The sequence below is a fragment of the Vanellus vanellus genome, assembly GCF_965231255.1.
Source record: "Vanellus vanellus genome assembly, chromosome: 3".
Lineage (NCBI taxonomy): Eukaryota > Metazoa > Chordata > Aves > Charadriiformes > Charadriidae > Vanellus > Vanellus vanellus.
In genome coordinates this window covers 77,542,958-77,562,815 of record NC_138907.1, presented here as the reverse complement: position 1 = coordinate 77,562,815, position 19,858 = coordinate 77,542,958, and the positions used below count along the sequence as shown (strand labels likewise).

Below are 19,858 nucleotides of genomic sequence, written 5' to 3'. Positions count from 1 at the left end.
CAGGGCCTGGACATCATTTTATTTGGACCCCCTCTGGAGCATCTGTGGCCTTAAGCAAATTATTTTGTAGAAGTCTTGTTGTTTTGTTTTTTCCCCCAATTCAAAAGTACCTGAAATAATGAAAGCAGGGTGTTGCAACCCACCCAAGCACTGGCTTTATGGGACATGCCAGCATGCCTCATGAGGGACACGCAACAAGTGCAGATCCTGCTGAGATGAGTGGGAGGGCTGCCGAGAGTGGAGGCGGCCAAACCTGGCATGCGGCTCCTCTCGCTGATGACACGGAGCAAATACGGCAGCGAATGATCCCTCTTGAACACCCACATTTAGTTTCAGAGGCAATTAGCTGGTCGACTCCAAGGGGGAGCTGGGAATGAAGAAACATTCCTGCAGTGCAGACAACCAGGGACCAAGCTCCCACAGTGAGCTGGGGAACTAAAGTTATTTGACAGGACAGACAAGACAGGCTCTTTAAGGGTATGATTCATCTCACTATAGACTAGACATCTAAAATAAGTAAGATGAGTCATGCACTGGAAACCTCCGTGTCTTTCCACGACCTGCAAAGGAAGCCTGGACGATGGGCTCAGAAACACCTAAACCATAGACGTTAAACATCACTGAAGAGGAACCCCAGACCAAACTATCATACATGCCATGCTGCAGAAAAACTTGTATTTTAGAGGGCTGAGCCTACTCTTTAGTTGTGGGCGTCAAGCAACACTTAATTGCACTTTATTCTTCAGCAGGGTTGAGTGACTTCAAATGTTTTATGTTTGGAGCAGCAATAAGTGGCACAAGTAAAACAAACTCCACCTCAAAAGGAAAGAACGAGTGTGCCTCAACCTCAGCAAAGACCTCCTTGAGAAAGGTCAGTTCATAAGCTCCCCTTTAGCTAAATGTAATCAGCATTATACAGAAGGCTCCCAAGCGGTACGCCCATGAGAACATGCTATGTTACATCGTTAATTTAGAAGCAGCAGGGCCATGCACAGGCTCAGTAAGCTGTAATTTTAAATAGAGGCTTACAAAGTGACTATGACTCACATTTAAATCTCCGAGTGAATTAATTTCTGTGGTGGCAGGCTTTATAGGTAGCCCATCCCTACATGTCTGAACTGCTTCTTTCCTTTTTTTTTCTTTATTACTATTATTTTCTATTTTTCTTTTCAGTTTGGCTTTCTTAAACATATGATTTTTTTGCCTAAGAAACCATACTGCAGAAATTGTTGAATACACTACTGCTCTGTATGCATGCACGTATTGAGAGCCCAGCAGTGGGTTCCCGCTGAGCTGTCAGGTACTGGGAGCATCACATGGCAACACAGCTGACATTTAGTCCTGCAGCCACCTAAACTGAGTATTTCCACTTCAACAATGAAATTTTTATGCGCTGCATGAAGTCCATTATGAACTGAAAAAAAAATTACAGGAAATCTTTCTATTGCCCATTTTTCACTTTTCCAAGTTTATCTAGAGCAGAGGCATCTCTGACAACACTGCACACAAGCACACAGCCTTCTTCATAGCCAGCCACCCCACAGGATTCCTCCACCCTGTGTATGCATCAGGTTGGTGCAGTAGGACAAGCAGACCACATAGGGAGTCCCTCCCACAGAGGAACTCCAGTGCTGTAAAACCACAGTGTGTGTTGTTAGAGAATCACAGAATGGTTTGGGTTGGAAAAACCTTTAAAGACCGCCTAGTCCAACCCCCCTGCCAACGGGTACCTCCCACTGGATCAGATTGCTCAAGTAAATAGTATTGGTCCCAGTACGGACCCTTGCAGGACACCGTTCATTACAGGTTTCCACTTGGACATTGAGCCATTGACTATAACTATGTCTCCAATTTAGAGGTAAGAATGTTTTGGGGGACCACGTCAAAGGCCCTACAGAAGTCCAGGCAGATGACATCTGTAGCTCTGCCCTTGTCCCCTGATGCCGTCACTCCATCGTACAAGGCCACTAGATTAGTCAGGTACGGCTTGCCCTTGGTGAAGCCATGTTGGCTGTCCCTAACCACCTCCCTCTCTTTAGTATGTTTTGACATATCTTTCAGGAGGATCTGCTCCATGATCTTACCTGAAGACTTGATGGCAGAACAACATGCTGAGGAACAAAAGCTTTGTTGCAAGATGAGCAAGCAATGTAACACATACAGTCAGGCGCTCCCATTGCAGCAAGGCTATTTACCAGAGTAAACCCTGCCTATGGAAACCAGTCCTGTGATAAGAGTGTTTTCTGCATTAAGAAGTGGGTGTCTTCAATTTAAACAAGTTTTCAACGTGACTTGTGTATGAAGAATTTTAATAGCTAGGGGTGTTTCTATGTCTGGACATTATTGAAAAAGGAACTTCTAGAATGCTCTAAACTCTCCTCTAGCTCCTTGCTCTCTGTGCATCACCTCCTCCAAGCCTCTGCAGCACAACACACATTTGTCTGCCTGGATGCAGGATGCGATTGCTGCAAGAGCCAACTTAGGCAGCTCTGAGTATCACCCAGAGGGCTTCACTTGACAGCAGTTTATCAGCACTTGCTTCCCAAGGCTGCAGTTTGCACCATAAGTAAAACTCTTACGCTTAGCAGGGAAAAGGAAAAAAGCAATACGTCTTGAATGCAAAGTTTTACACTGAAATGAAGAAAACCATTTTCTGACTTCAGTTCTCATTAGAAAAGCTTTGAGCTGCTGCACAATAATTGAAACCAAAAGTCTTTACCCTTGTAGAGCAAATCAGTCTGAACGTGCATACATAACAATCCCTGGAAAGGCAGAAATCACCAAGTGTTTCACCTCTGCTCTTGTTTTGTTATTATTCATGTTTATTTTCTGCTCCTTTTGCTTCTGATTTCCCATCTGACAATATGAAATGGAGCCACACGCACACAAATTACAGCTCTCACGTTCACGAGGGAACTGCTGGCCTAACTCGCAGGCAAGCCATGCCAGCAACCTCGATGCAGAACACCGACGACTTCGATGCCTTGGGAGGTTCAGTGTTTCACACACAAAGCTCACGCTCAAGCTCTCCCCAACTCTACTTTTAGTTTTGTGTTTTTTCCCCCAAATGAGTGTCTCAAAGAAAAGCATACACAGAAAAAAAAAGGATGCTTGGCACTGACTTTAAGTGATAGAATTTATACCACTTTAAGAATTAAGAAATGGCTTTGGGAAAAAAAAGAGCGCCTTCCAAAACTAATATGACACAACCAGATCTGTATAGGAATTTAGGTGACTAATGCTCCACTGAATTCAAATCAAAACCCTGACTTCCACAGGAAATGGGCACTGGGAACCAGCTTACCAGGTTTAAATTAGCCATCGTGGACATCCCCCTGTAAATTCACTGGTAGACCTGTGACTTGGCTTCAGTGATTACTGTACATCACCCTGAGTGCAGGTTTGCGACTAGAAGGAAGCATGTGTTTCAGAACACTTGCCAAAATACTAATTTGTAGGCACTTACGAAATCAGAAAGCACTGCACCTAATTTATTATTTACATAGCATAACTACCAGCCCTTCCTACCTCTGAGGAATAAATCCACTGCAACCAAAGGAGCAGGGAGCTGCAGAGGTAGGAATGGGCAGCGTTGCACTGGGGAACCCCTCCTTGGGCCTTCAAAGGTCACCAAAGATCGACAGCTCTGCCGTTGAAAGTCCCAGCAACGTCAGCGAGAAATATACATTTATTAAAAGAGAGATTGATTTCATTCTGCTAAGAGATGCAGGGCTTTAAAAACAGTCAAGTGGGATTCCTTTGCTATGGTAATAAAATAAAATAAATTGGGCAGCGGCATTCCAGTGCTATCCAGAGGCTGATAGTGTGATAATTTATATCTGATTGAGATAAAACCAGGAGCCAGAACAGATTGAAATTTATAGAAGCAAATTCTTGAAACTGCTTAAGCAGTGTAATAGTCAACCAGCTGAATTATTTCCAGCGCCTGCATGCCTTTGCCATCACTTAAGGATAACAGCAAGAAACAGATACAGCAACTACTGGTTACTGCTTGTCAAATTCAGACTTCAGCTAAGCAGAGGCAAGGTCATGGTTTCAATCTGTATTCATAACTTCTTTAAATGAAGTGCTTTGGTTGAAAAAATATGGGAGATGTCATAATCCCTACAATTGGTAAAAAAAAAAAAAATCTATTTTGCTCTAGGTTGACTTCATTGCAGTATTCAAACCACAGTGTACAACAAACAGAATTCATCAGTAAATACTCAGCTAGCCAGATAAGCCTAGTTTATTTTGCGCAAATTCCAGCACTCTAATTGTGATTTACAGACAGGAATGCCTCTGGCAGCCAACCTACTGACTTTAGCAGGCTCTGCCTGATGCTAAGAACTGGGGAGAAAGAAGGTGCTTTAAAGTAAAACTTAATGCTTTTGCACAAATAAGAGCATTTCACACTTGTGCAGCTTTCTCTCTCATCCAAGTGGAATGCAAGTGTCTAAACAGAAACGGTGCTCTGCATCTTGTAGCCTAAAAGGAGATATGAAGCATCAGAAAACCTCTTCCCCTTCATCTGTCTCTCCTGGGCAAGGACCAGCAGGACCTTCTGTGCCCAGGGAGCAGGAGAGGACAGTATTTGTCACTAGGCATCTATAATATCATAAAGCAAGTAAACATTAATTCTCATCCACGGGTAAACCAAAAAGCTGAGTGACTTCTACAGGTATTTAGATTTCACAGTGTAAAACCTAAGGTAAGATAGAAAATATTCACTATAGGTACCTAGGGGCTTCTGTCCCTCCAACCCACTGTCAGTTCACTTGATCATACTGGGTTTTACTGGATAGCCAGGGAAGACTTAAAAAGCCAAACTTCACTTTTTTCTTGAACAACTCCTTATTTCATACAAGCTTTAGTTAATAAAACAAGGTATACATTTTATTCTGTGGAGCTCTGTTACTAGCTTTAAATGTCTACAAACATACTCCCTTTCCTGTTTTTAATATACTTATGGATTACTGCCTTTAGTCTAGAGCTAGATAAAAGTCTTCCAAGCAAAATAAAAGTGTGTTGGGCAATTAGTTCCCCACGTCTGGAAAGGGAACAAGAGCTGGCTTACAAGCTGTTAGGATTTTAAGTACAAGACGATATGTTTATTTTCCAATTTATAAAGAAGAAAATCAAGCTTGTTTCAAAGCACACAATTTTGAAATATTTTTTGGTCAAGACAAGTATAGACCCAAGTATGATAAGCCCATGGAGGATGGACTTGAGCAAATATGCACCATCCTCTTCAGTTAAGGACATTTTCCAATGTTTTATTACTAATTCTGAGCATTATACAGAATATAGCACTGAACAGCTATATGGTTTGACCCTGAACTCCTGCTGTACCCAGAATTCCCACAGATTTCATAATGAGTAATAATTGCAAGATCAAACCATTAATCAAGACATCTAACTAAGAAGAAACACATCAGCTCAGCAGCAGCCAATTGACACATAATTGCTTCTTGTTTAATTTTATCAAAAGACTGAGGGAAAAGGAACAAGACATCGTTGCTTTGTTCTATTCAGGATGAAACAAAGTTCACTTCTTTGAAAGTTTCAGTGCCGCAGAACAACCATGAGAAAAGACCAAAAAGACACACGACATCAGTATTAACAAATTTTATTGTTCCTTTGGGTTTTTTTTCAGGCAGCTCCTACCCTGCAGCATTTGTCTCTGGGAGAAATCTCAATCCTCCACTAGTGCTGTCAACTCTGCAGGGAGCAGGAAGTATTTCAAACTGTTTGTTATCATTTTTAGGCTTCTATGTGGCAAGCATTACTTAATATTACATGCCGTATCAATAGACATTACCATCTCTTTCCCCTAGCATTTCAAACACTGGCTCTTTGTAAAATATGAAAGAGGATGCTAAATAAAGGGCACTGACTTTGAAGCTCCCAGTTAATTACTTGACTTAGCTAGCTGCTAAGACAGGAATGAGGAAGAGGGCTAGGGATGGATGGGGCAAAGGGAAGGAGGTTAGTAGTTTTGCTTACTTTTCATCTAGGTTAATTTTCCCCAGCACCCTGTCACACATTAAAAAAAAATAAAATAGTGACTTAGTGACTTATTACCTCATCAAAACCAACAGCAAGAGCACAGAGCATCCACTGTTTTAGCAATATCCTTGAGTGAGACAACTTGCCCAACTGGTCTTTGCAGGCCTTTCCTTGCTAAGCTCTCAAGGCCCACAAAGTTTGCCTTCCACACCCCAAGAAGGGCAGAGGGTTTAATTCCTTCAGTCTGAGGGAGCCACAAAGTCAGTCCTGGAAACAACCCAGAATTTTGTCACTTCCAGAAAAAACTACAGCAATGCACCTGAAGCTGCACCTGAAATCTATCAGAAAGGGGAACCCGAAGTAAACTTCAGTGGGTCACTTGTTAAATGAGCTGTTGGTTAGCTATTTCTGCAACGAGCATCTAAACCCAGAGGTTTTCCATTTAAATTTGAAGCAGTTGGCTTGATCTGAAAATCCTAAGAGACTTCAGAAGCTCACTGAAAAGTCCTCCTGGTCCTATATTCCCAGAGACAAGTGAAGCCCCCATTGTGTGATGGGGAGAGGTGGCAGCAGGAGGGATGTTCCTCACAAGGGTCCCCCACATTTGGGATTTGCAAAGCCCAAATAGTCCTCTGGCACTGACTTTCAAAGAACACTGCAAAGCCATTTTGTTCCCGTCTGCAGAGCATACAGAGAAGACTTTGGCAAGAAACAAGATTTCTGTGTATGTGGTAACAGGTGCTGGAACTATTACATTTATCATTACACAAAACCAGAAGTAAATCTTTATCATATTTACACATGTGCCAGGAAGGACATAAATTAAAGGGCTAGTTTTCAAGTGTTGCAAAAATGAAAAAGAAAGCAAAATAACCACCAACAGGTTCCCCCAGAGCTAGACCCAGGACTTGTGCTCTTCAAGGGATCAGCAGCCACCTGAGGACACTCCGTCCACCCATTCCCTGACAGTGCAGTCCACGAGCACCTCACAGCCAGCACCTTTCTTGATGGCACATTTAAAAGCAAGATTGCTGAAGACAGGATAGAAGATCAGGCAGGGGAAAACATGTGTCACTGAAGAGTCAAACTCTTCCACTTAGTACTGCATAAGCAGCTGGGAACATTTCTGCCATCTCCTGCTTAAAGTGACTGAGTTGTTGCCATAAGAGCAAGTTCAAAATCATGTTTTTCATCTCTCTGTTACCCAAGGCGTCAGTCCATTTACACACATGGTTTCTATCGCCCTTAGAGGTCTGCTAACTCAAAATAGGACAGTGTGCCACCCTGTCACTTTTGCACACAGAAACACTAGTGGGAGGTGCCCCTGTCTATGGCAGGGGGGCTGGAACTTATGATCTTCAAGGTCCTTTCCAACCTAAACCATTCTGTGATTCTATGAACACTAACATAAACAACATTGGGGTGAGTAATGTATGTTAGAGATTCCGGGATATACATGCTACATACCACAATTAAAAGAAAAACTGAATCAAATGTCTTTTTTTTTTCCCCCCTTTTACTTGTTCCACTGAACTGAATGCCATTTGATCTTAGACTTCAACAGCATGGAAGGGCTCCGGACAACGTTACATGATACACAAAAGTATCTTGGTGCATATCTGCTAGCTATGAAACCACTCCAGTTGATTAAATGACTAACATCCACCACACACAGCTCTGGAGCGCTGAACGGCCGTCCAAGATAAACATGGCTCCAAGTTAACATTAGAACAAGCAGTAAGAGGGGACTGCTGCGGATGCCATTAAAGATTAGCTGTGGTTCACATGGACTTTATCACCTACGCATTAAGTCTTTTATCTAAGCTATGCCGTGAATGACAGCTGTCACTACCAGTCTGCAGGAGGAGGACAGCATGGTCTACCACAACCAAACCAAACTGCTTGTGTGAAAACTGGAGGTCTCTCTCTAATGCTAGCTAAACCTCCAAATTCTACATCTGTTTTGTAAGAGAGATGATGCACTTGTCACGTTGTCTGTACAAGTCTGCAAGGCAACTGTTAAGAGGGTTTTGCTCTTCGCTGCTGGATTTCAGTACTGCATCCCTTGTCACGGGCCACTGGAGTTTGGCTCTGGGTTCACACCAAAGACCCACCAGCTGCACCACAGCCTGAACTGCACCCACAGTTCAGTAAAAGTGGCATGAAAGAGATGTCTGTCATGGTAGCAACAATCATTTAGCTTTGAAGTACATGCACGCCTCTGTTAAGTGCCTGGATGGCTGGGTAAATGCTGATGTGAATTGACTGAATAAACTAGATGAAAATCTTACTAGCGACAAAGTTACATATTTGTCTCATAAGAAAGCAGCTAGAGGTCAGAGAGGCAAAGGAAAAACCCTAAGGCTTTCTGGGAGAATTTTACTTGTCCCAGATCTCTCTTTCTGGCCTCTTCTCTCTCCAAAGAAGGAAGTTTTGGAAAAGAATGAAGCAAGCTTGGCCACCTTGAGCACTGCTGGAATAAGGAAAGCCACATGTTCAAAACTGTCCTCACTTCTTTTATTTCTCTTACAAAACATGAAACATGACAAAAGATGATTTTTTGGTACTAACTATGCTCATTCCCTTCAAGGCTGTCAAAATTTCTGACTTTCAGGGACTCCTGCTCTTTCCCCAATGACAAGACTGTGACTTGCTGTACAACTGACTTTCATCCCAGTGCTCACCTCCTCCCACCTTGTGCTTGACAGCTGCTCTCGAGCAGAAGACATCTTTCCTCCTCCGAGCACGTATCAAGCACGTGAAGCAGAGTCCCACTTCTTCACTGTTAATAAGGTCTGATAACCAGCAGTACGCCAGACAACACAATCCAGTACCCTAAACACCATGGAGGGGTGAAGAAAGAGGTGAGAGCAGAGGATGTGTCTACTGAATTGTTGCCCTTTCGTGGGACACAGAGGCCACATCCAGAGCTGCTCAGCCACTCTCTGAGCATCACCACGCAGACAGGAGGGCAGTGCGGGTCGCTTCCCCACACAGCAGTCCCCTTCAACAGTTTGAGCTGAAGACGGCAAATGGCACTGGATCAGTATGGGGTTTTTTTCTGCACCCACTACCACAGTCATAAAGGATTCACATTTTGTATAAGGCCCGCGGACCATCAAGAAAAAGATGGTACAACTGCAGTGGCCACCACGGAGCAAGGTATCCGCATAAGAAATTCCTATCTCAATCTGTGGGTTATGTCCTTAAATAGAAAAGCTTATACACCCTGAAAAACATTTTTTTCTGTGCCACAGATATCTAGAAAAAATTATTCTCCTGTCTTTATATGCTGAAAGAAAACCTTGAGTAGGTATTTGGAATAACTCTGTATTATTGGATATAATTAAGTCTCATAAAGCTGTAATGACTTTCTGAAGGATAATATTCCCCAGCTGCTTCTCAAAAATTCATGAAGGAAGAACCTATCTTAGACAACAGAAAGGGTGTAAGAATCAAGGTTATTCTGAGTGATCATTTACCTCACAAGCTCGCAAGTGACACTGGCAGACACAACATTACCATCTCCTCTTTATGGTCTACCATAAATACATTTCATTTGCAGTTAAAATACAGCGAAAGGCCAGTATTGCCCTTGCTTGGCTATCTGGAGAAGGATTCCCATGCTTGGGTATCTTCCGGTGCCTTAGCTGCCCCCATTTAGAGGCAGAGCAGGCTGGTGCTCCCCAGATTTGGTTGTCTGCTATTGAAAACCACTATCAAGAAAAGTTTGTTCTTCCAAACACAATCACCTCTCTGTCTGTGCCTGAATATTTGAACAAAAAACAACCAAGGCTCTCACAGCTGTTCCCCAGGTACTCATGGCCTGAAGTGATAAGCTCCTACCTTGTGCTAATCTTTCAAGCTAAGTAACTCTGGGTGAGTTTATATTTGGTAAGAGACCTCCAAGTGCCAGAGAGAAAAAAAGTTGTCAAGTAGTGCTCCTTCCTCTGGGGTCCACTAAGTCATCACAGGACAATTATGGTGGGATCTGGTCTCTCTAGTGAGGTATTAAGCCAAGGCAAGGATTGTTTGTAGCCTTTACAGACTCCATTACCTCTTTTTATTACATTGACATTAGATCATTGTTCAGGCTAAATTCCAGTTGGCTAATAACGTTGTACCTGCCAGACTGCTTCTCTAATTGCAGAGCAAGTAAATGTAGACAGAGGGACCTCAAGAGGTTGACTGACTCTACCTCTCCGCCCTGAAGCACAACTAAGGATACCTAGATCTTCCCTGAGCGGCTACCCAAAGTTCACGTTTTTTTCTAGGGAGCCTTTCCACTGCTTACCCAACCACAAAGCTAGAAGATTTTCCTAATATCTTGCCTGAAAATTAAGCCAGTTACTTCTTGTCCTACTTGCAGCAAACCTAGGGAACAATCGTTCATTATGTCCATCAAAAAAAATTATTTTTTTTAGTTTGAAGAGTCTTGGCACATTCCTCTCAAAACCTACTTTTTCCCTATTCAAGACAAGTACCAGTTCTGCTAGGCTTTCCCTGCTGGCCTGCCCTCCTGCACCTCAACGCTTTTTTCCTCCCATTGAGACTCTCTCCAGTCTGTCTACCTGTCATTAAAAGAGGTGTTCAAAAGCAGGCACACTCAAAAAAAAATAATCAGTATCCAGCTCTTCAGCATTGCATTCCTCTGCAACAGAATCACAGCTGCAACTCACGTTCATCAAAGCTAGGACACTATTCACTCCTTGACACAGCACTTAGAGAACACCGTAAAGCTTGTCACGTCTGGTACACAGGTGAGGTGCCTGGAATAAGCTCTGGATTTAAATTCACCCAGAGATCCAAAATGCTTCCTTGTCCCATGCTGCTGCTCCAGCAGCTCTCTTGTTTTGGCTCAGCCTGGGCAAATCTGCCCCTTTAAACACAGCCTGATGTGACTTGTTGCACAGCTTCCAAAGCTCTGTCATGTTAAACTTTACTGTAATGTTAAAACATTGCTCCAGGCATACATAATGAATAAACAGTTATAAAAGTTAAGTCCCAATCCAAAACTGGCCAGCTATTACACCGTGGGATATGGAAAAACAGGCAGATACATTTGACTTCAGAATAACCAAGTTTTCTCCAAAAATTTTGGCTCCTGCTCATCAAGAGACAGAGTAATGTCTTACTCAAGCAGTGCCCAAACTTTACCAGATTTTTAAAGATGTGAAGGCAGCTTGAAAACACTATACATATCGATAGACAATGGAAACATCTGACACTTTTTTCTTTACCAAATTTGTAGAAGAATTAAAAAGGACTCTTTGCGTAAACCCTACATATCACTGACATAAAAATAAATAGCATTGGCATTTTAAATTAAAAATCAAATGTATAATTTAAGTAAAATCTGAATAATGTAATGCTAAATTGCATGAGGTTATTTTGAACCTGCTTTATTATTAACTGCCAAACAGTTATTCCACATAACTTTGAAGATATCACTCCAACATAATTTGCAGATTTCAATTATATTAAAAATAAGACTGTTACCAGTCCTTACTGCAGAGAAGCAGTAACCTCTCAGAAATAGTCCAACAAGAAACAGCAAAAGACAATTGGTCTGTGTTTATGAAGAACCAAAATACTAATGTATACAAGTGTAAGTAAAGCCTATAAAAATACATTCTCACAAGATTGTTCTGTTTTAGGCAATGATACTGCATGTTTCAGAACATCTTATGATCCCAGGCAAAATACAAATGGGCCCAGCAGCAAAATCCATCTCTTAGCTTTCAATCACTGAAGGCAAACATTTTTATATTCCTAGATATGAGATGAAAGAGCATCCAAAATAACATCAGGTTAACTTTGGCAGCGTACCGCATTCCGCGCCTTCGGACAACCACAACAACAGATGAAGTGATTTCCAACGATATCACAATTCTCAAACTAAGTTTAGTAATTTGCTTGTCTTCTTGCAGGCATGCTTTCAGAAGACACACCTGTGGCTGCCACCAAACAGCCTCAAGCATTTCTCCAAGCCTGCCTTCCAGGAGCCCCCCACCACACAGCTCTGCTACACCCACGCAGAAAGCAAGTCCCTGAAGCTCCGTTTTTAGGAGAGACAGTCTCAGCACTTGCTACACGAGCAAGCAGAACTGCAGGAACTTAAAACACCTGCCCAGACTAACATCGGCCTATTTTCTTTCATGCATAACCATATAAAACTTTTTTTTTTCCCCTCCTCCTCCATGGAAATAAATCTGCCCAGAAGGCAAAGGACTCCGGCTTTTCTTAACCAGACTCTGGGAGAGGGCTCCTCCTCATTTCAGAGCACAGGAGCCAACATCTTCTTATTGCAATCATTCTGATAAGAATTTGCCGTTATTTCAAATTCCAAATGCAACAAGGTTATTTTTTTTTTTTACCTTTTAAAACTCACCTCACATGCCTGTAAGCACCATGTGAGTGCAGACCTCACTAATACCTATTGCAAGAGCAGGTACACGTGGCAAAACTTCTGTTTCCATGTAGCTGGAGTTTGTATCTGCTCCATATGTTACCAGACCAGTGCTTAACACAACCGGGGCTTAGAATCACAGTCTATAAGCATAGTTGGGCATTTTATTATCAACAATGCAGTTTTAAGCACCCCCACCAAAACACAAATGGGATTTTACAAACTTCTATTTGCTTTACATTTGCAGCATAATACATAACTCATCTGAAGAAGACCATCATACATTCTCAATGCCAAATTTTGTTTATTATTTGTCAGCAAGAGCAACAGCATCTGCTCTTTGGTAAGCTCCACCGGGAGCAAAACAGCTGGGAGCAGCACAGCTCCCAAAGGCACCAGAACAGGCAGCTCCAGAGCCATCACACAGCTAAATTACTTTATTCCCTGCTGCCTTCAGCTAGCAATTTTTACACATGCATCTTAAGGCACAAACAGGCACTTGTAACCTTGGTGGTCAAACCCTCCCATCTGCCGCACAGTCACTCCCTCCACTGACAGAGACTTACCAGAGCTCAGCAAAAGCGCACGACTGCACAGACGCAAGGGACATTTATGGGTAAGTCTCCGTCTTTCCCATCCTGTCTAGGTCTTTTTTTCCTCCTTTTGGTGCTGTCAGTTGTTTGACTGAAGTTGTGCTTTGGAAATAAGTCACACAACTCTGCTTCAGGAAACTTTATAGTGATTCAAAGTCTGCATAAAATAATTTCCCTGCATATTTTTTTGCATTTTTTTTTATACGGTCACGAAGTAGGATATTCAACTAGACCTATGGAAATACTCTGTTCATCAGTCTGCTGCATTAATTCAGTGATGTGTAAGCAGAGTTCTAACCAAGTGGCACCAGGAAAACTGAGCAAAGTTTGGCCTCACTGATTTTTCATTACTGCCATCCTGCTGGCTCACACATCGCAACATATTTCAACACCACCACTGCAATCAGCAGCGGGGGGGGGGGGGGGGGGAAGGAAGAAACATACCTCTGCAGGCTTCAAAAATGGACTCACAATGGTTTACGGACAGATATAAGACACAAAACCAGGTCAAATCTACAACAAAAGGCAATCACAGCCCGGTACCGCAGGGAGCTTGTCCCTCTCCCCCAGGCAGCATTTACACATGCCAGCACGCTGCTGCCTTTCTCCAGAGCTGCCGGTAGAAGCCACAGACCACCAATTTAAGCAGCTTTTTCTAATAAGAGCCCCCATCTTGTCTTAAAACAGTCTGAAGCGAAATACAGTGTTTCCCGATGAAAAAAATAAAATAAATATAAAACCAAAATAAATCACCCTTTTTTTTTCTTTTTAGCTATCATGCACAATCTCCATTTCCACAAGAAAAAAATGACAGTACTCAGACCAATTCTACTTTATTTTCTCATCACTTCCCTAGTCTCCCCATCCCCCCTTTTCTATTTAACAACTCAGTAATTCCCCGAATTTCACTCCCACTGTCTCCAAAGCCTTATCTTCACTTTAAGGAGTAGGTTTTCTTAGCCTGAAGCAACATGCTCAAGTCAAATAGCTGAACATGGAAGACACTTGATGGTCTCAAACTTAACCTGGCAACTCCACCCTATATTATACTTACTAATATTTTTCACTTGACTTAATTAGTGGGATTCAAATGAAACCACTGCTGTGGTTTGTGGTGTTTGGCATGTTGCTGCTGAGATGTTTCACACATTTCACCTGGAGACACACCAAAACGTACTGTGGGTTTTCCAGAGCTTTGAGCTCTTCAACACCACAAGGCACTGCCAGTTCTCTGGTGCAATAAGCAGCCTCTCCTGATGCTACTTCTCCACTAGGATTCCCTCAAAAATCATGAAATAAATTAGGATATGCTTTACTTTTGCCTCCTATGTTTTGATGCCATGCTTAGCATGTGTTTTCAAGAAACTATCTGAATCCACATGATTATAATCCCCCCCCCGCCCTGTGAATGCTTAACTTCTTCCATAATTACAATCACTTACAAGTTGGGCTTTAAGAGAATACCAAGTAACACGTTATCAACAACAAAAATCACAAAAACCGAGTGCAAGATCTAGATGCCTTAACATGGTATCAATACCACTGCATATCAGGATGCCCCAGAGTCATTATACTAAAGAAATATATGACAATGCTGTGTTCATCATTACCACAGTGATGAAGGACGTAAGGGATTATCTCATTTCTCCTTTTAAATCTTTCAGAAAACCAGAGACAGACAATAGCAGTTCTATTTTTCCATCACAGCTCCCCACAGAAGATGAGGTGAATTTAAAATTCAAAGTATACAGGAGTTCATTGCCCATCTCCTCTTTAAATAAAAAATAAATCACTGGGGGAGAACAGGAAAAGAAAAGAAAGCAGATTTGCAAATGAGACCCCTCGATCACAGGACATCTGCTCAGATGGTGGTTTGGATGGTCTCTTCAAGAGAGAGGTCTCTTCATCAAGGGAGTCTGAGCAAACCCAGATAAAGCTTCAGTTTAAGAACAGTAGAAGATTTAGCCATTCAACAGATAACTCTGGTTTTATTCTTGTCAAGGCAAATATCAGAAATATTTACTTTGACCAGGAAGCTGGTCCTATCTCTAGCAAAATCCCCTTTGCTCCTCTTCACGGTCACTCCAGCTTCTTTAAGTATCTGCACATCTCTGCTCAGACCATTACTACTGCACCCCAACAGCGGGGCCTCAAAATAAGTGACAAACTACTCTTTCCCAGCCTTTGAAAGCTGGCTTATTCCCCCTGAAAGACCACAAAGAAAAAGCAACAGAATAAACACCTGACTCTATAAATGATTCCTGAAAGACTGGCACCTGCCAAAACCAAAGACGGCACGGAGCTGGTTGAAGAAAGCAGCATTCCACAACTGGTCGCGCATGCAGCTAATAGGGGAAGAGGTTAGTACTGGCGCTCCTCATTCTTGCTGAACTCCAGATGTTAATGATGGTTCACACACCTCCAAAAGGCTTTACAATCACGACCGTGTCTGAACCTAATTACAGGTCCGTTTACCAACTCATTAACTAACTCATCAGTTCTCACACAGACCATGTCTTAGAAACATTTCCTGATGGCCTTCAGCGAATGAAATGGCATGCGGACAGCAAGGGTCAAGAACTTTTCCTAAGCTTGCTCCTGTCGGGGGTGTTTCAACCTGCTGAGCAACCTCGGTGGACTCCGGGCTACCGTCACCTCTCCAGACCGAAGTCTGACCTCCTTCAGCCGCCACACCAGCATGCTCCACCTTCACTGCAGCCCAGCAGCGCCGCTCAAAACATCTCCTGACCAGGAGATGCCTTTCCTAGAAAGCTGCTATCACATCACCTCACCCACCCCCTCCAGCCACCCCTTCCCAGGCACCAGCAACACCTCAGCGACCGGCATGAGGCCGGCGCTCCTACGGTGGGATGTCCTCCAGCGGCCACAGAGCCCGGACTCCAACAGCCCGCTGACCCTCACCTCCGGGGGAGAGGGGGCGCAGTGGCTCCCCTCCTGTCGCGACGCAGCGACGCTCCTATCGCGACAACGGCGGGCGCTCCCCTCCCCGCCCCGTTCCCTTCCCCAGCTCGCCCTACCTTTCTGCGGCGGCCGCCCGGGGGCTGCAGGGGGCAGCAGGCGGGCGCGGCGCTCCCTCGCCGGCCGCTCCGCACGTAGGTGACCCGCCGCCTGCCCGCCGCCGCCGCGCCCGGCTGCTGCTGCTCCGTGCCGCGGGCCGGGGGGGGCACCCGCCCCGCCGCCGCCGCCGCCCGGGGCTTCTCCTCGGGGCACCAGGATCGCCTCATGCCCAGCTGGAGGCAGAGGAAGAGGGCGGCCGAGAGCAGGCAGAGGCGGAAAGCCGGGCCCCGCCAGAGCGGCCGTTCCTTGGGCATGGCGGCGGGGGCTCGCCCTGGCTGGCGCTGCCGCCCCCCCACCCCGCCGCAGGGCTCATGCCGCCGGCGGGCCGGGCCCCGTGGCCGCCGCCGAAAGTTGGGAGACCCCGCCCCGAGCGGGGCAGGCCGGGGAGGGACCGCCCTGCCCCTGCCGCTGCCCCTGCCCCTGCCCCTGCGCCGCTGGGGGGCTGCGGGACGCCGGGGGCGGCCGCCTGCGGCCGTCCCGCGGGGCCCGGGTCGGGGCACGGGCGCGGGCGCGGGCACGGGCACGAGCACGGGCCTGGGCCTGGGCCTGGGCCTGGCGCCTTCAGGGCCACCGTTAGTGGCATGTGGCAGGTCACTTGTGCACACGCCCAGGCCTGCGCTGCCCTCGAAGGCCGGGGGTAACAGGCGGTTGCTCTTATGGAAGCTCCCCTCCCTGTTATATCAACCTGTCTTTATAGTATGGAAGTTATTAATCATAGAAGCGTAGAATGGTTTGGGTTGGAAGGGACCTTAAAGATCACCTAGTTCCAACCCCCCCTGCCATGGCCAGGGACAACTCCCACCAGACCACAGTAGCTCAAAGCCCCATCCAGCCTGGCTCTGAACACTTCCAGGGATGGGGCATCCACAGCTTCTCTGGGCAGCCTGTTCCAGTGTCTCATCACCCTCAGAGAAAAGAATTTCTTCCTAACATCTAATCTAAATCTACAGTCTTTCAGTTTAAAACGGTTACCCCTCATCCTATCACTACATGCCATAGTAAAAAGTCCCTCCCCATCTTTCCTGTAAGCCCCCTTTAGGTACTGGAAAGCTGCTATATATTTTCCGAACCGCAGGTGGGGAGACGCATCAGTGACAGTAGAGTAATGACTGTGTTCACAGGTGGGATGTGCAAGACATGAACACACACCTAATCCCCATTTCTTTCACTGAGCTGGGGGGGGGGGGGGAAGGGGGAGGAGGTTGTGAGTCTCGTCCCATCCCTGCAGTACTGTGCTTCCAGCGCCTCCTCTGCTGGCAAGGGAGAGGCTTTCTGTGCTAAGCTCCTTCTACCTTCTTTCCACTGTCCTCTCCCCAGCAGCAGACCGCACTGCTCCTCTCTGACCTCTCACAGAATCACAGAATAATGGTCAGGGTTGGAAGGGCCCTTCAGAGATCATCTAGTCCAACCCCCATGCCAAAGCAGGTTCACCTACAGCAGGTTGCACAGGAACGCATCCAGGCGGGTTTTGAATATCTCCAGAGAAAGAGACTTCACAGCCTCTCTGGGCAGCCTGTTCCAGTGCTCTGCTACCCTCCAAGTAAAGAAGTTTTTCCTCATCTTGAGATGGAATTTCCTGTGTTCCAGTTTGTGCCCATTGCCCCTTGGCACCACCGAAAAGAGTCTGGCCCCATCCTCTTGACGTCCACCCTTTAGATATTTATAAGCGTAGATAAGATCCCCTCTCAGTCTTCTCCAGGCTAAACAGACCCAGGGGTCTCAGCCTTTCCTCAAAAGAGAGGTGCTCCACTCCCTTGATCATCTTTGTAGCCCTCCACCGGACCCTCTCCAGTAGTTCCCTGTCCTTTTTGAACTGGGGGGCCCAGAACTAGACACAGTACTCCAGATGCATCCTCACCAGGGCAGAGTAGATGGGGAGGATGACCTCCCTCTCCTGTCTGCTCACAGCCTGGGGCAGAGCCAGAGCTGGCTGCTGCTAGGGGAGCAGGTCAGAGAGGAGCACTGGGAGAAGAAAAGCCCACCAGCAGCCAAGCAACCAGACCTGCTGGCAGCAGGACAGAGGAGCTGCACGCAGGAGGATAAGGGAGGGAGAAGTGATCCATCTGCAAAAGAAGGATTTCAAGCGTGGCTCCAAGCACAGATGCACTGGCAGGCCAGGTGCATGCTCCCTGCTATTGCTGTCCTCTTTTGTTAGGTAAACTATTTTTCTAAAATAGGTTAAAGCAGTTTCATGGTTGTTTTAGACTGCCCTAAGTGCAGGCTTCTCTCGGAAGGGGGTAGGTGGCAGTCCTGCCTGCTATTCTTATAGCAGGAGGGGGCCTCCTTTGTCCTAAGCTAAGCCAAACCAGGGCAATAACCCAGATGAAAACTAACTCAAGAAAACCTCTTATCTGGAGCAGTTTCCTAATAGACCTGGACACCCTTTTCAGTACCATCCTGTCTTTTGATCAGCCTACAGCCAATGTGGGACAGCTTCTGGGTGGTTTATGCCTCTGGGGAAATGCAGTGCAGATCAGGGGGTTTCTCCCCCTGCCCCTGCTCAGGGGTACCCGTCCTGCCCTTGGACACTCTCTGGTGTTTTCCACAGGGAAGCAAGTTGTCTCTAGCAGCTGACCTGTTTGACAACCACACACTTTTGCACCCTCCTTAGGTGGCTCACGAGTGGATCAGAGAAGCCCTGGTGCTAGTGCAAGGGAGGAAGACATTTATGAGGGCAGAGGGAGAGTGGGACTGCAACAACCACGACTGGTATCAGCTTAAAAGACAGGCACCTGGCTCCATCCATGAGCATCGCCTGGAGTTCATCAGCAGACGATCGCCTGGGCTGGCATGGGGGTGCCTGTGCATCACTCTGCTCCTCCGAGTGAAATGGCATCGTTCATCTGGAGGACAGAAGTAATGCTGCTGCTCAGGGAAGCGAGGTTTAGACATACATCGAATACACTAAATGCAGGGATAAATGTGACAAGACACAAGAGTTGTAGTACTGCTAGCCAAAATCACTATATCAGAAAATTCATCACATCAGGGTTGTTTTAGAGTATCAGTATCTGGTCAATACATCATAACGGCGTGTGAGGGTCCTATTAAAATAAAAGTTTGTGTTTGTATGGTTATGGAGAAAATCTTAAAGGCAGGAATATAAAGGTCAAGCCTCAAAAAGTATAAAGTTCCCAAATACATTTTAAAACTCTCCCTTGAAGTTTAAACCTTGAGAAATTGAAGCTTTTCGAAAAGCTTGAACAATGTATATTCAGATAAAGAGGTCTGACTGAGCAGAATAAAAAACCACAAGGTCTTTCTCAGTTTTAGCATCACAGGTTCATTTGTTGTTCTTCTCTCATTGTATAGCTTCAACAGAAAGCTCAAATACTTGAATCCAGCCACTTTTCTTGTCAGCACTGAGCTGTAACTGTAAATGTCGACCTTGTATGAGACATTCCCTTTCTCAGAAAGCTGATCAGCCCCCATTTGTGAGCATGCTAAGAGTGAACCTGATAAAGAACAGTGCATGAATTTAACTCAGTGTTTTCATTTTGCTTCTGTATTGTAACAAACGATTGAGTTTCTCATACTTCTCCCCCATCTCTTTTGAATGTAAGTTTGTCTGTTTGAAACAGAACAGAGGGTTGCTAAAGATAGAGGAAAAGGAAACATTGGTAGAGAAGGATCTCAGGAAGTTTCAGGAACAGTGAGAAATCTTATCTGGATTAGCATGAGAATCAATGGCAATTAAGATGGTACCTTAAACATTTTCACGTCTCCAGCATCCTCTCAACAAGTGAATTGTAAACCAATTTCTTCCCCA

General features: G+C 45.1%; 1 protein-coding gene across 1 annotated transcript in view; it reads right to left on the bottom strand.

Moving 5' to 3' along the window:
* METTL24 (methyltransferase like 24) overlaps positions 1 to 16,343 on the bottom strand; it is a gene marked incomplete at both ends in the record, with an annotated part of 53,211 nt that extends 36,868 nt beyond the window's left edge. The window contains one exon of the mRNA XM_082481466.1: positions 16,050 to 16,343. Within this exon, the coding sequence (XP_082337592.1) occupies positions 16,050 to 16,343 (294 nt within the window). The remainder of the gene's footprint in view (positions 1 to 16,049) is intronic.
* Between the last annotated feature and the right edge of the window lie 3,515 nt (positions 16,344 to 19,858).